Source organism: Nomascus leucogenys, chromosome 22a (genome assembly GCF_006542625.1).
Source record: "Nomascus leucogenys isolate Asia chromosome 22a, Asia_NLE_v1, whole genome shotgun sequence".
Classification (NCBI taxonomy): Eukaryota; Metazoa; Chordata; class Mammalia; order Primates; family Hylobatidae; genus Nomascus; species Nomascus leucogenys.
The window spans coordinates 38990662-39004074 of NC_044402.1; the positions used below are offsets into that span (position 1 = coordinate 38990662).

General features: G+C 57.1%; 1 protein-coding gene across 3 annotated transcripts; it reads right to left on the reverse strand.

Moving 5' to 3' along the window:
- Positions 1–1360: 1360 nt before the first annotated feature.
- On the reverse strand, positions 1361–11388 carry NFATC4 (nuclear factor of activated T cells 4). 3 transcript variants are annotated; one of them, XM_030803043.1, is made up of 10 exons: positions 10969–11388; positions 8814–9909; positions 6812–6974; positions 6043–6242; positions 5545–5717; positions 4946–5086; positions 3698–3753; positions 3312–3438; positions 2539–3120; positions 1361–1779 (listed from the first exon to the last, which is right to left on the reverse strand). In XM_030803043.1, exons 1-10 carry the CDS (start codon positions 11066–11068, stop codon positions 1712–1714), a joined length of 2706 nt encoding a protein of 901 aa, XP_030658903.1. In that variant the 5' UTR covers positions 11069–11388; the 3' UTR covers positions 1361–1711. The 3 variants fall into 3 exon arrangements, with proteins under 3 accessions (XP_030658903.1, XP_030658905.1, XP_030658904.1); XM_030803045.1 differs by having other exon boundaries at positions 2860–3120; positions 10969–11097; XM_030803044.1 differs by lacking the exon at positions 10969–11388 and adding an exon at positions 10032–10348.
- Between the last annotated feature and the right edge of the window lie 2025 nt (positions 11389–13413).

The following is a 13413-nucleotide window of genomic DNA, read 5'->3' on the forward strand; positions in this document are numbered from 1 at the left end:
CTGACCCACCCTCTGTCAGAGATCTTAGAGGTAGTGCTGAAGATTGCTAAATAGGACACGAGTGCCCTAGGGTCCCTTCTGACATGGTGATTATGGGGCAGTGACTCTGGCAGGGGGCTGAAGGGGATCTTTGAAAAGCAGCCAAGGAGGCCCAGTGAGCTAATCACTTGATATCAGTTTGGTTCACAGCAGCTTGTGTTCCAGGAAGGTAAAGGAAATTCATTGCAAAGCAGCAACAGGCGAGGAGTTACTCTGGTTCTGTTGTCCCCCAATCCAGAGCCAGCCTCTGTCACACCCACCCCTACTCTCTTGAGTACTTGCTAGGACTGCCTGGACTCATTGGGCATAGAGAGGCCCTACCAGCCTGAAGGCGAGGCACGTTTCCCAAGTGCAAATGCCCTGAATGTCTTTTAGGCACGTCCCCCTGCAGCCAAGCCTAACCAAATCAAGCTATTTGTACTCAGTACCTACTGTGTGTCAGTCTCCAGGTGAACAAGACAGACAAAGTGACTTTTCCCAGCCCAGTGGAACTTGGCCTCCCGTAGGCCATCAAGACAGGGGACGAACCAGGTTTCCAGCCCAGGCCCGTCAGTGGTGATGGATGTACCAGCTATTTAGAAGGCCACCATGGGTGTATTTGCAGGATAGTCCAGGAACTCATACAGTGCTGTGAGCCCCAGGGCAGGTGACATTCAGAGCTGCTGGGTAGACTGTTTGCTTTCTGCAGTCTACCTCTGAAGCACAAATCTTTCCAGAATGTCTTCATAATCCCCAGGAGTGGAGGATCCAGAGGGAGAGCTTGTGCCAGCTCTCCCTCACCTCCACCCTCACTCCAGGGAGAGAAGCCTTAGAGGCCCGGACCTCCGGAGTCAGCGTGTCTGAATGGGGGCTGGGGACAGGAGCCCAGGAGTGCAGCGTTCAACGTGCTGCTGATTATCTGCGTGACCTCAGGCAAGTCCCTTTCCCTCTCTGAACCTTAGAATCCTCCTTTGTAAATGAGAGGGATCAACTACATCAGTGTGTCCTCATCTTGGCTATGAATCAGAATCATCTGTGTGGTGGCAAGACTAAGGAGCTGGAAAAATGCAGCCTCCTGGGCCTCATCCCAAAGTTCCTAAGGAACCTGGACCCCCAAGGAGGAGAGTGGAGAGGCCTACTCAAGCCCTGGCCCCCAATCCTGGCCCCAGTCAAGGAGCCTCTGAGCCCCCTCATGCCTTCCCCAGCCTCCTCCACTGAGAAGCTCTTTGGGATGCAATGTTCCCAGCCACATTCCATATCTTTCCAACTTCTGGGCCTCCTTGGGCCAGGGCTGGAGTAAGCTGCCCCAACCCATCTCTCCAAAGAGCTCTGGAGCCTGAAGCACTGGTCATTGAGCAGTTTATTACCATCAGCCTGTCCCCAGCTTTCCAGCACAACAGCCAGCCCACGCTCTAGACACGCCTTCACTCCAGTCCATTCTGGCACCTAGCCTCAGTCTTCACCCTCCTCCCTCCTCCACACACTCCTACCCCCAGCCCTCCAAGGCAGCACCAGGCCTGAAGGCCACAGCTCAGCTGGGGGAGGGGAGGGAAGACAGTGAGACAGACAGAAGCTGGGGAAAGAGGAGCCAGGGTTGGCCCCAAGCTTCTGTAGCCACCACTCCAGGAAGGAGGGAAAGGGGGCAGGGCTGAGGCTGGGGCTGGGGTTGCCAGGTGATGACAGTTCAGGTGGTTCAGGCAGGAGGCTCTTCTCCAGGAGGTGCAGGGAAGCGACTCAGGTCTCGGCCAATGATCTCACTCACTGTAAAGGAGGGGCAGTTGAGAGACTGGGCTAGAGGTGGGTCCCCTCCTTTTCCAAAGACCCACCCCCAATCCATTCCAGGCAGGCCTTAATCTAGGAGGTCTCTAGATTCCTCCTCTACTGGCTTCTGTGCCACTGGGCCTCAGTTTCCCCAACGTGTCTTGACACCTGCTCCGAATCAAATCTTGCCCAACTCCCTCCATGTGGGCTCCCAGGCGCCCGTCCTAGCCCTTTCCTGCTGGCTTAGCCTGAAATGTCAGGGGAATCGATATCAGCAGGGCCAGAGACGGGTGTAGCCAATGGGAGGAAGGAGAGGCAAAACAGGAAAGCTCCTCCTCACCAACCCTGACCACAGACACCGTGTTTAGGGGAAAGCTGAGGCAATGGCAAGTGTGCTTGACTGGGACCTCAGCAGGCTACCATCCCTCTCTGGAACTCAGCACCTGAACTTGCAAACTGAGTGAGCCGGATGGAATGACCTTGAAAGTGCTTCTAGCTCTGAGATTTTATGATTTGGAGCAGAAGGCAGAGGCAGAGGCAGGAGAAAGGCTGAGACAGTTACCCCATGCACCCTTCAGAATTCAGTTAATTGGATTCAGGCAGCCACAGGCATCAAGAACATGCCTCCTGGGAACCTCCAACTGGCCCTGAGACACCAGGGATGCCCGATCTCTGAAAAGCCCAGCTCCAGCCCTCAGCAAACATGCAGAGCAATCTCTTGCACACACTCACACTCACAGCCCCCAGTCCCACACCCACCTTCCTCCAGCGTGATACCCTGGATAGGGACACTGTCTCGGAAGCCGCTGCTGTAGCCACCCCTGGATTTCTCCTGCTCCGGAGCCCCCTCCCCAGGGCCATAGCCTGGCCCTACCTTATTGTATCCCTCAGCAGGTAGGGGATGCACATCACTCTGGGAAGGGAAGGGGCCTTCAAGCGGTGGGGATGCAGGAAGAGGAGGCCGAAAGGGGGCTGGCGGAGAGAATGGCAGCCCCAGGGGAAAAGAGGAGCCCCGCCCTCCATACGGGTCACTAGGGAAGGGGCGGGGAAGGAAGGAGACTGGAGGTGGTTGGGCACAACCTGTGGTACCCCTAGTCTCAGGGAACATCCGCAGGCCCGGTCTGTAGGATGGTGGGGGCCCCGTCTGGGGGTACAGAGGGGGCATGCCATAGCCGAAGCCTTCTGATAGGTAAGGAGTTTCACAAGCAGGGTCTTCATGGGGATAGGAGGGGTAGGGGGGCCTGGGTGGTGAGAAGTCCATGTCAGTGCCAAAGGGGGGTGCCGATGCTGAAGGGAAGCCCCGCAGAGATGAGTCCGGTAGGGGCTCCTCTTTGCAGATCACTGGGAAGACAGGAAGTGGGAGGACATGCTGGTGAGAGGTCTGGTAGTCTCCCCCTGCACACCTTCCAGCTGCCTGCTCCTCCCAGGTTCCATTCACCCCTTGGCCCCTTACGATGGGTACTGCTTCCCTCTGCCCCTGCTCCAGCTCCCCATATCCCTATACCCCCACCATGGACTGTCCCAGAGCTCACCAGGCAGAAACTTGAAACTCTGGGTAGGACTGCGTTTCCTCCGCCCATTGGAGACATAAAAGTAGACTTGGACTGGCCGGGAAACCCTCTTGTTGCTGTACTCGGGGACAGTCAGGGTCAGCGTCACCTAGGGAAGAGTATAAATGAGGCAGGGCGCCCTCGGGCATCTGGGCTTAGCCCAGCCTTTCCAGGGGCCCAGACTCCACCTCCTAGCCTTCTCCATTTTCTAAGAGGCAAAGTTCATTCCCTAGAGATGCACCTGCTTACAGAATGGCCAGTCTACCTCCTCCAGAAAAGTCCACTCCCATGAGAAAGAGGACCCAGCTGAAAATCCCCTGCCTTCTCCCACCCCCGCCACCCAGGAGGTATCCAAGTGACACTGGTACCTCGTTGCTCTGCAGTCGGTTCACCGTGGCCTCCTCCTCCCATTGCAGCTTCCCATCTGTCCAGAGGGAACAGAGAGCTGCAGCTCAACTCCAGCGCCCCTGCCCCCTGCCCTAGTTCTCTGCCATTTCCCCTCCTGTTAGAGCCAAGGACAAATTCAGAAGGCCCTAGAAGGTCTGACACACAGAGGAGCACACTGCATGTTAACTTAATATGAGTGGAAGAGGTAGGGTTTAAAACTGTCCTCAAGGTACAGGGAAGCAAACTGAGACCAAGGGAAACGACAGGGCCAGCCCAGAAACCAGAGGGAGTTAGTAACGGAAGCAACTCTTGAGCCCTCCCACCCAACTCCAAACATCATTTCCCATGATAACGCTGAGAAGGAAGACCAAAGGTAGGAAAGGGTCCTAGCTCGACAGAAGGCAATGAGACCCCCAAGTATCATGACCTAGAACCTCTGGAGAAGCTCTGACATGGTCCTAGGATGCTAAATTTGGATATAGGGGCCAGATGCAGTGGCTCATGCCTGTAATCCCAGAACCCACCACTCCCACCTTGGGAGGCCAAGGTGGAAGGATCACTTGAGTCCAGGAGTTTGAGACCAGCCTGGGCAACATGGGGAGAACCTATCTCTACACAGAATATTTTTGGAGGATTGCTTGAGCCCAGGAGGTTGAGGCTGCAGTGAGCCGTGATTGCATCACTGCACTCCCCTGGGTGACAAAGTGAGATCCTGCTGTCAAAAAAAAAAAAGGATATAGGGACTGAGGCTCTTAGTGAGCAGTGTTTGGAGAGGGCAAAGGCCTCAGCTTGGTGCCGGCAACTCGAACCCTCAGTCTTCCCTTCCTCCACTCCTGCAGCTCCATATCGGGGCACCTAACAGGCTCTGTTAATCACTGCCCATAACTCAAGAGGGGCCCAGCGGGTAGCTGTGAGTGTGTAAATCACCTCTTGCCTTCTCCTCATATACCCTATCTACATGGGGGTAAATTATCTCAAAGCAGACTCCTCTTTAACAGACAGAATGTGCATTGCTTCCATTTGTTCAGAATCCTCAACATTTTAGATTGCTGTCGTACCCATCCCACATGGAAAGCAGACAGTATAATAGAAAGGGTAGTCTGTCTATCCCATTTTACAAATAAAAAAACTGATGCTCAATTGGCTAGTTTAGTGACAATGCCAGAGATGTTTCACCTGCCACTCCCAAGCTCTCCCTGCCTGCCCTCCCCTCCCCAGCAGGTACTCACCAGGACCCCTCTCAATGAACACCACCTTGGAGTCTGGCAGGAAGTTGGAGCCAGTCAGTACCAGTTCCTCGCCTCCTCTCACAGAGCAGGCACTGGGGCTGTAGGCCTCCACCTGGGGCAGCTCCTGGGCTGAGCGCTGGGCTGCAGAGCAGTGCAAGGAAGAGGACTGGCTGGGCTAGGCATGGAGGGGTGGCCTCCTCTGTCCCCACCCTCTTTGGGAAAACTGCCACGGGGCTCTGAGGGAGCCCTCCTCAGCCGTAGATACACAAATAAACCAGTAATATCCATGGAGTCACACACACCATGTAAGGGGCCACTCCCAGAGCAGAGAGAGGGTTAAACAGGGTAGATCAGGGAGTTTCCCAAACAAGGGCACAGGGCACCCCAGGAATAGATAGGGTCCAGTGTCACTCTGGACCACCCCAGATACAGAGTCTGTGGCAGGGGCAAACTAGAATAGAAAGAAGCTGAGTCCTCTATAGAGCTACCCAGGACAGATAGGGCACAGGACGCTGTAGAGGGAATGGGCAGACAGACACACACACACAGACAAAAGAGTTGCAAGAGACAGAGAGATGGCCCAGGGCCTCTTTGCTCACAGCACTCGATGGGCACCGATGCTGCCTGTACTGAGACGACCTTCCCGCCGCCCTGGGGCACGTGTACCCGGAACACCAGCCGTACACGTGTGTTTTTGCGCCCGATGTCCGTCTCACCCTTCCGAAGCTCAATGTCTGAATTCCGAAGCTTCAGGATTCCGGCGCAGTCAATGCTGGAGGCAAAGGATGGATGGCAAGCCCTCCTAGCTGAAGCCAAAATGGTGATACATCCCTAAAGAGGGAAGTTCCCGCCCTCCATCCAAAGCCTTGAATGACTTTCGATGAGTGCCTAGGAGGCTATTTTCTAACCCAGAGATGGCCTCTCTGGGGTACCCCCCAACCCCAAAAGTCCTCTTCCAGATGGTGGGTAGGCCTGAAGCCAGCTCCTAGGAAAAATGTCTACCTCTTCTGGGAAAAGGAAGAAGTGGGCTAGCATAGGCCCAATGGAGAAAGCTAGTTTAAAGCCTGCAGACTGAGGGGAAGTTGCATGGGACTTACTTGGCCGCCATGTTGTTCTCAGGCAGCAGAGTCATCTCCAACACCTTGGTGCCACTGACTACGGCTTCATAGCTGGCCGTGGCCACCATCTTGCCTGTGATACGGTGCACCTGATAGAAGGCATGAGGCCGCAGGTTCCTTTCATCTGCAGTGCCGATGAACATCTGTAGGGTCAGTGGCTTCTCACTGTAGCCTAGGAGCTGGCAGAGGAAGAGAGAGGCCACCTCATTGAAATCCCCACCGTCTCATCCTTTATTCATCCCTAGATTTTCAGTCTACCATGGGATGGGAATGGTGAAAGATAAAGGATATCCTGCAAGGGAATCCCTTGGGGAACTGGGCACCCGTTGTGGAGAAAACATGGCCTGGAGTTCACAGTGTTTTTCTTGGAATAAAGCCCAAAGTGGGCTGGGCAAAGGCAGAAGAGCCTCCAAAGAGACTGGCCCAACTCAATATAGAGAAAACTTAACTCCCAGTGACTTTTGGCCTCAGCCTAAACCCTCCCCCATATCTGGCAGGCCACCATTTTCCAGAGTAGACATGAGGCTGGTGTCCCATGGGATGAGTTGAGTGGGGGTGGAAGGACGGGGGAGTAGAAAGTATATCCGGGTCCTTGCACCCCTCCTCCCCCAACTCCAGCCCCTCCCCCAGGCTGCCTGCAGGGTCAGAGCTGAGAGGGAGTGTGGGAAAGGGCAGTGCCATGTGTCTGCATAGCTGGAACCTATCTGGGAGAGGAGAAAGGATATCAGGCCTGCTGTCTGTCCTTTACCTTTACTACGGGGTGACCGCCAGGGGCAGCTTTGACGGCTCCACGGCTGCCTTCTGTCTCATAGTGGGCCCGGTGGTGGGCTCTAGGCTGCACCTCGATCCTCAGCTCCAGCTGCTCATATTGGCTGGGCAGAGGCCAGTCCAGTGGGGGTAGGGCAGAGGTCCTGGGTGAGAGAGAAGAGCATTAATCATGTGCAGCCTCAGACCCCAGTCAGGCCCACACTGGATCTGTAAGGGAGGAGGGGGTATGGGTCTGAGAGAAAGGAAAGCACAGAAGAAATAAAGAAGTACATCAACACTTGTGAAAAGAAGGGAAAAAAGAATTTTTTAAAAAACTAAGAAAAGGACAAAGAAATGAAGAAATCCAAAAGTCCAGACACAAGGGGAAGTAGGGGACAGAGCCCCTTGAGGTATGAAAGACGGCAACAGGCCTAAAACTCCCTTCTTCCCAGCTCTGAGCGCAGGGGTTGGGGTGGGAAGGCTTCACTTGGATACAGAGGATTCTCAAGCCCATCTCAATCCCTAGACCTGGATGGAAAGAAAAAAGAAGTGCCGCTTCAGACCAGAAAAGGCCTCAGATATGAACCCTTTGTTTTACAAATTAAAAAATTGAGGCACGTTGGCTCACACCTATAATCCCAGCACTTTGGGAGGCCAAGGCAGGGGTGGGGGGTGGTGTGAGGATGGCTTGAGCCCAGGAGTTTGAGACCAGCCTGGGCAACATGGTGAAACCCCGTCTCTACAAAAAATGCAAAAAGCGGCCGGGCATGTTGGTGCTCCTGTAGTCCCAGCTACTCCTGCTGAGGCAGGAAGATCGCTTGAGCCCAGGAGGTCGAGGCTGAGTGAGATCACACCACTGCACTCCAGTCTTGGTGACAGAGCAAGACACTGTCTCAAAGAAAAAAAAAAGAAAAAAAGAAACTGAAGCCAGCAGCTACTGACAGACCTAGGACTGAGCACATTCTGCTCCCAAGCCAGCTCCCTTTCCACTAGTTGGGGCTTGATAGGTGGAGTTCCAGGGAGCTAAGGGTTTCAGATGGGACAACTTATCCTGTATTGTGCTCCCTGATACCCTAGGACAGTGGATCTCAACTGGTAATTGCCCCCCAAGTAACTGCCCAAATATTTGGCAATGTCTGAAGACATTTTTGGTTTTCCCAACTAGGGGAGTGGGTGCTACTAGCATCTAACGGGTAGAGGCCAGGAATGCTGCTAAACCATCCTATAATGTCCAGTACACCCCTACACAACAAAGAATTATCCTGCTCAAAATAGTAGTGCCGAATTAATAGTGCTGAGGTTGAGAAACTTTGCCCTATGGGAAACCCAGGGGTACCAGTGTCAACGTTTCTTTCCCCTAGAAACTTTTCTGGACAGAACCAGCTCAGTCTAACATCTCAGGATTTAAGATTATTGAAATGGGCAAGATTCTCTGAGCGTGGAAGGAATAGAACTGCAAGTTTTAACATGAATTATTTGACTTGCAAATATATGCTATTTTATTCAAGTTAGCAGCTATACTTTTAAGCCAGTAGGTCAGGCTCTAGAAATTAAGGAATGGAGAGGGGGAATTTCCTGCAACAGAGTGGAAATCTGCTTAGGTCTGGCAGATTTGAAAGGGCCAGAGTGGAAGGCTGAAATCCAGCCCAAGTTCCACACTCAGCCACATGCCAGTGCAGAGCGGGGGCTTGGGAGCACTCTATAGGCTACAGGAACACCTCCTTAACCTAGCTGATCCTCTTACAATAGCTAGGGGTGGGAGGGTGGAGGGGCTTTTTCTAACTGGCCCACAGGGAACTGTTGCCCTCTTGTAAATCATCCAGAGGTACACTTTTTCTCCTAGTTCTCTTTAAAACCAGGTAGTTGGCAGCTGCTGAGCTGGTTGCAGATTCTCTTTTGAAATTCAGAGGGCATGAAACTAGCGTCTTCAAATCATCCCTTGACCCTCCTGCTCCCCTAGTGGAATGGCTGGAGAGAGCGGTGGTGCCAAGCGCAACCCTCACCTGAAGATAGGGCTGTGTCCCCCAATCCGGGCCTTGGACCAAGCGAGTGGGGAGGGCACTGCCAGGTAGTCCATGCCAGCCACCTCCTTCCGGGGACCTGCTGGAGGAGCCACAGACTCCTCTGCTCCCAAGGGCAGCTTCCCATTGCATGGGGCAGGCTCCTCAGACCGAGACAGAGCCACTGCCTGCTCGCTGGAAGTCCGCCGTGTCTTCTGAGGGATGCTCTCAGCTGGTGGGGCCCCCACATAGTCAAAGGGACCAGGGGATCCAGGGTCCCGGGCCAGAGGCAATGGGGGTGGTGGAGGTGGCTCAGACCCCTCTTCCCCCAGGCTGCCACGGCGGGACAGAGCTGGGGAGGCTGAAGATGGGGTTCCCGAGCTGGAATAGCGCCGCTTGCCACATGGAGAGGCAGGCCGAGGGGAGGCTGGGGTGGGCCCAGGAGCACTGAGGAGTAGCCAGCTATCCTCTGGCCCTCGGCCTCCGGGGCTTGGACCATACAGGCTCCAGGGATCTTCGGGGGTCCATGGCCGAGGGGAGGCCCGGGGCGAGGGCAGCGGGGAGCCCAGGCCAAAGCGGGAGGCCGCCTCATTTAGCTCAGACTCCACCTCGTCGCAGGCTGCATACAGGGCTGCCTCGTCAGAGGCATCGGAGAAGAAGCTCCATGAGGACAGGCTGCTGCTGCCAGGGCTTGGGCTGAAGAAGGCCCCCCCACCCTGGCCCCCTGCTTCTCGGTAGCCCCCAAAGCCTTCTGGTGGGGCGTAATCTCTAGGAGAGCCGTCCCCCCAGGCATCAGGGTTGTCCTCCAGCGCTGCCGGCGGCTCCGGCGTGGGAGAGATTGAGGTGATGCGGATGCTGGGACACTCGAGAACACGGCCACCCCCAGCACCCCCAGCACCCCCTCCTGGTCCTCCCAGCCTCACCGACCGGGCGGGCTGGCTCTCCCAGGTGCCAGGTGAGGGGGCTGGGCGCGGCGGTGGCGAATGCATGCCAGGCCGAGGGGGTGGAGGTCGGGGAATACCGATAGGTGCAGCGCCATAGGGAGGGGGCTCTCCCAAGGCGAGACGGCAGCATGGCGGGGCATCCTCTGAGTCCAGTTCTGTCAAAATGGGAAGAGGAGCAGAGGCAGAGGAGGAAAGAGAGAAGCAGGTGAGATGGCTAGGTTTCTTAAGTGGCCAGGCCCCAAGTCCTTCTATGCTCCCTGCCCCTCAGCAAGGAGACCTTCTGAGCCACAAGACAAAAGCAGAGTTGGACCTGGGAAGATGGAGGAGATTGAAGCAGGCATGCCAGGCCTTTGCCCACTGGCCCCCGGATCCTGGGACCGAGGGTACCCGATCCGGTGGGTCTTAAGGTGAGAGAGGTGGGTCCAGAGGGGCTGGAGCTGGGGCTGGGCCTGGAGGCGTGTTTCTTGAGGCACTGGGCTGGACTGGGGGCGACTCACACATGAACCCAATTAGCAGCGGTTCCCAAACCCCCAAACGGCGCTGGCAGGAGCCCCAGTTGCCATCGCAACCGTGGCCAGAGAGGAGGGGGGCGTCAGGGCTGTGGTGACGAGGGGAGGTGGCTCCTCCCTCTCTCCCCGCCATCTGGGGGCGGAGGTGCAGCCGAGGGGGTGATGCGTGCCGGGCCCAGCCGGGGGAAGGGGGGCAGCGGGCAGCGCGGATTCGTGCGAGCGGTTGCCGCCGCCCCCGGCTCGGTCCCCGCCATCTGCCTCTCATTGCGGCCAGACGGGGGAGGGGGAGGTGCGCCCCAACAAGGCCTGACAGCACCCCCCAGCCCCGGGCGTCCAGTCGGCCGGGCCAGAGCTCGGTCCGCCAGGGGCCAGCTCCAGCGCCAAACCTCCCCTTCCCCTGGCGGCGCCTGGTGCTGTTGGGGCCGCAGTTCCCGCCCGCCCCCCAGTTCAGTGACAGGCGGCCCAGCCGGGAGGCGGCGCACAGCCAACAGCACCCCCACCCCCACCCCAGTCACAACCTAAAAAGGAGAAAGTGGTGCCCGGGCCCCCAGCCTCACTTCCGCAGGCCAGCGAGCCTCCCCGACTCGCTTCGACCTCTGACTCCCTCACCCCCCACCCTAGGCTCGCTGCCTTAAATTCCCCAGACTCAGGATCCCTGGCCCTCCTCTCACTGACCCCAAGACCCCTTCCCAGCCCCGCACTAACCTTCCCCCAATCCCCCCGCGCCCAGCGGGGGGGCCTCCTTTTCCTCCCCGAACACCAGCTTAAATTCCAGCTCCTCATCCTCGCAGCTGGCCGCCCCCATGGATCCGGCAGGAGCCCCCAGGTCCCGGCCTGGGTGGGAGGGGGGAGCTCAGGAGGCTGCTGTATCTTCGCCCGGGTGGCTCCCTCCCTCCCTTTCTCTGAGAAGCCCCCTCCTCCGTCGCTGCCGCCTCCCTCCAGAAGCCCCCTCGTTATTATAGAAACTTTTCCAAACTTTTTTCCCCCAAACTTCTTCAAAGCGGCCCCCCCCCAGCCTGTCCCTGATTGGCTGCCGGGGATGCTCCAACCCCTCCTCCAGGGATGAGATGGGAAAACCACGCGCCCCTCGTCCTCCCCCACCCTCCCTCCCTCTGTCCTCTCTTCAGTCCCTCCCCCTCAAAAAAAAAAAAACTGAATTGGAAAACGGTCCTTCAAGAGTGATACTAATGTTGCCTATTGGTCCGCCGTTGTGACAATCATTTCCCGCAGGGAGCCCAGCCCCCACCTCCCCTAGTCTCAGTTCAAGGTTCTGGGTCCGAGAGCCTTAAAGGGGCCACATCCTGGGCCCCCAGGGTAGAAAGCCCACAGAAGACCCTTTTTTAAATTCTGAAGACTGTGTAGATAGCACCTAGCATGGCAGAACAACTTCTCCTCCCCTTTCCCTCCAAGTCCGAGGCCAGGAGGGTCCTGGGGCAGAGTGGCACCGAGCTGCTCGGAAGAGGAAAAGGCTATTCTTCCGGCTCCCTTGCCTGGGGTTACTCTGCCCGGGCCTTCTGGAAGTCTTTGCCCTGCCGAATCAGCGCCTCCATCAGCCATTCCTCCAGGACCCCCAAAGATGAAGAACGCTTAGCCAGCCTGGATGCCTCTGGGAGCAGTCCGAGCCAAAGAGGCTTTGAGAACTGTTCCTAGGCCTGCAGCCCTTGTTGGGCGTAGATCCAGGCCAGGCTTTGCCTCTGCCCTTGTCCCAGCCACCCAGAGGGGCCGCGAATTAGCCTCCACGGGAAGTTGGATGCCTCCTCCCTAGAACTGTAGTCTGGAATGAATCTCTGACCCGATAGCATCCCACTCCGGCTCTTCTAAAAATCCTTGCCAGGTTTCCTAGGGGCCTGGAACCTCCGGACCCTGTGGGCTCCCCTCCTCTTCCCCCACCTCTTGTCCCCCCCCCCCCCCACAGGCTGGACACCTGTCACCTGGGCTGGAGGAGGAAGGAAGACCTGGACTGGAGTTTCCGGGAAAGTCAGGCTTGGAGAGGCCTGGGTTGTGTGAGAGGGAGTTAGATGGGAGATTCGTGACTTAGTGGGAGATACTGGCGAGGCTGGAGGGTAGGAGGGATGGGAGGGTGGTTATCATTTTCTCCCACACAATTTCAACCTCTCTAAGAGGCCGCAGCGTCTCCGGTCTCTAAATCCCTCCGGTTCAGGGCCGCACCCCCAACGCCGCCCCATCCCAGCAACTAAACGGTTAAGCGACGGCCCCGGGTCAGACGTTTACAAACACTCAGAAGCCGGGCGGGGACCGCGCCCGTTACTCTAATGAGAAACAGGCTCTACGGGACTGGGGAAAGAAGGGAGGGCTGGCCCGACGGGCCGGAGCTCCGCAGCGGCCGAGGCGGCTTCCCTCCCTCCCCTCGGTCCTCCCTCGGGCCCGCCCAGGGGACCCCCCCAGCCCCCGGGGACCCCAGTGACGTGCGGAGCTGCCCCGGCTCCGAGCCCAGGGCCGCAACACAGGAGGGGCGGGGAGAAGAGGCCAGGCCGGCGGGGAGAGAAGAATGTTCCGAGGCCGAGCGGGGAGGCGGCCTGGATTGATTTTTTTCTTTCTTTTTTTTTTTTTTTTTTTCTTTTTTTTCCTTTGGTTGGTCTCCTCAGGTTACATTTCCCTTCCAGCTTCATCTCGGAAATAAAGGAAGGAGAAACACACGGGGAGGGAGGATAAGGAACACCTCGACCCATCAACCAGCCTGTACCTAAGAGGGCAAGGGAGGTGGGAAGCGGAGGCGAGAAAAGCGGGATAGAGACCCCGAGGCCCAGCCCCTGTTCCCCCAGACTCTGCCTCTCCCCGGCCCCCCTCCCCGCAGGCACAGCACATGCAGACGCGCACATTCTTTTCAAATGTCATATTTCCTTTGATCCTGGGCAGCGTTTCTCCATGTGTCTGGCTCAGCTCCTGCCCAGTCAACCGCCTTCCCCTCTCACCCCCCTTTGTTTTCCTGGAGAACCCTCCTCCTCCTAGCATCTGGAAGGCCCTGAGGGCTGGCGTCGGCCCTCATTCCGCTGATGACTCTGGCCTCTCCTCCCAGTGACTCAATTTCCCCTCCATGAGTGTTGGGGGGTAGGGAAGGGAGGAGCAGAGGGGAGAGTGGTTGAGATTGTTCAGAGTGCCAAGCTTCTCTGAGGCGGGGGGCGGGGGGGC

Bases quoted from the DNA above. Each gene is read 5' to 3' on its own strand.
- NFATC4 (XM_030803043.1), bottom strand. From the start codon at position 11,068: ATGGGGGCGGCCAGCTGCGAGGATGAGGAGCTGGAATTTAAGCTGGTG. The intron at 6,243-6,811 runs GTAAAGGACAGA...TTCCTCTGCCAG, and splicing joins GCGGTCACCCCGTAGTAAAG to CTCCTAGGCTACAGTGAGAA. The intron at 3,439-3,697 runs GTACCAGTGTCA...ACTCTTCCCTAG, and splicing joins ACCGACTGCAGAGCAACGAG to GTGACGCTGACCCTGACTGT.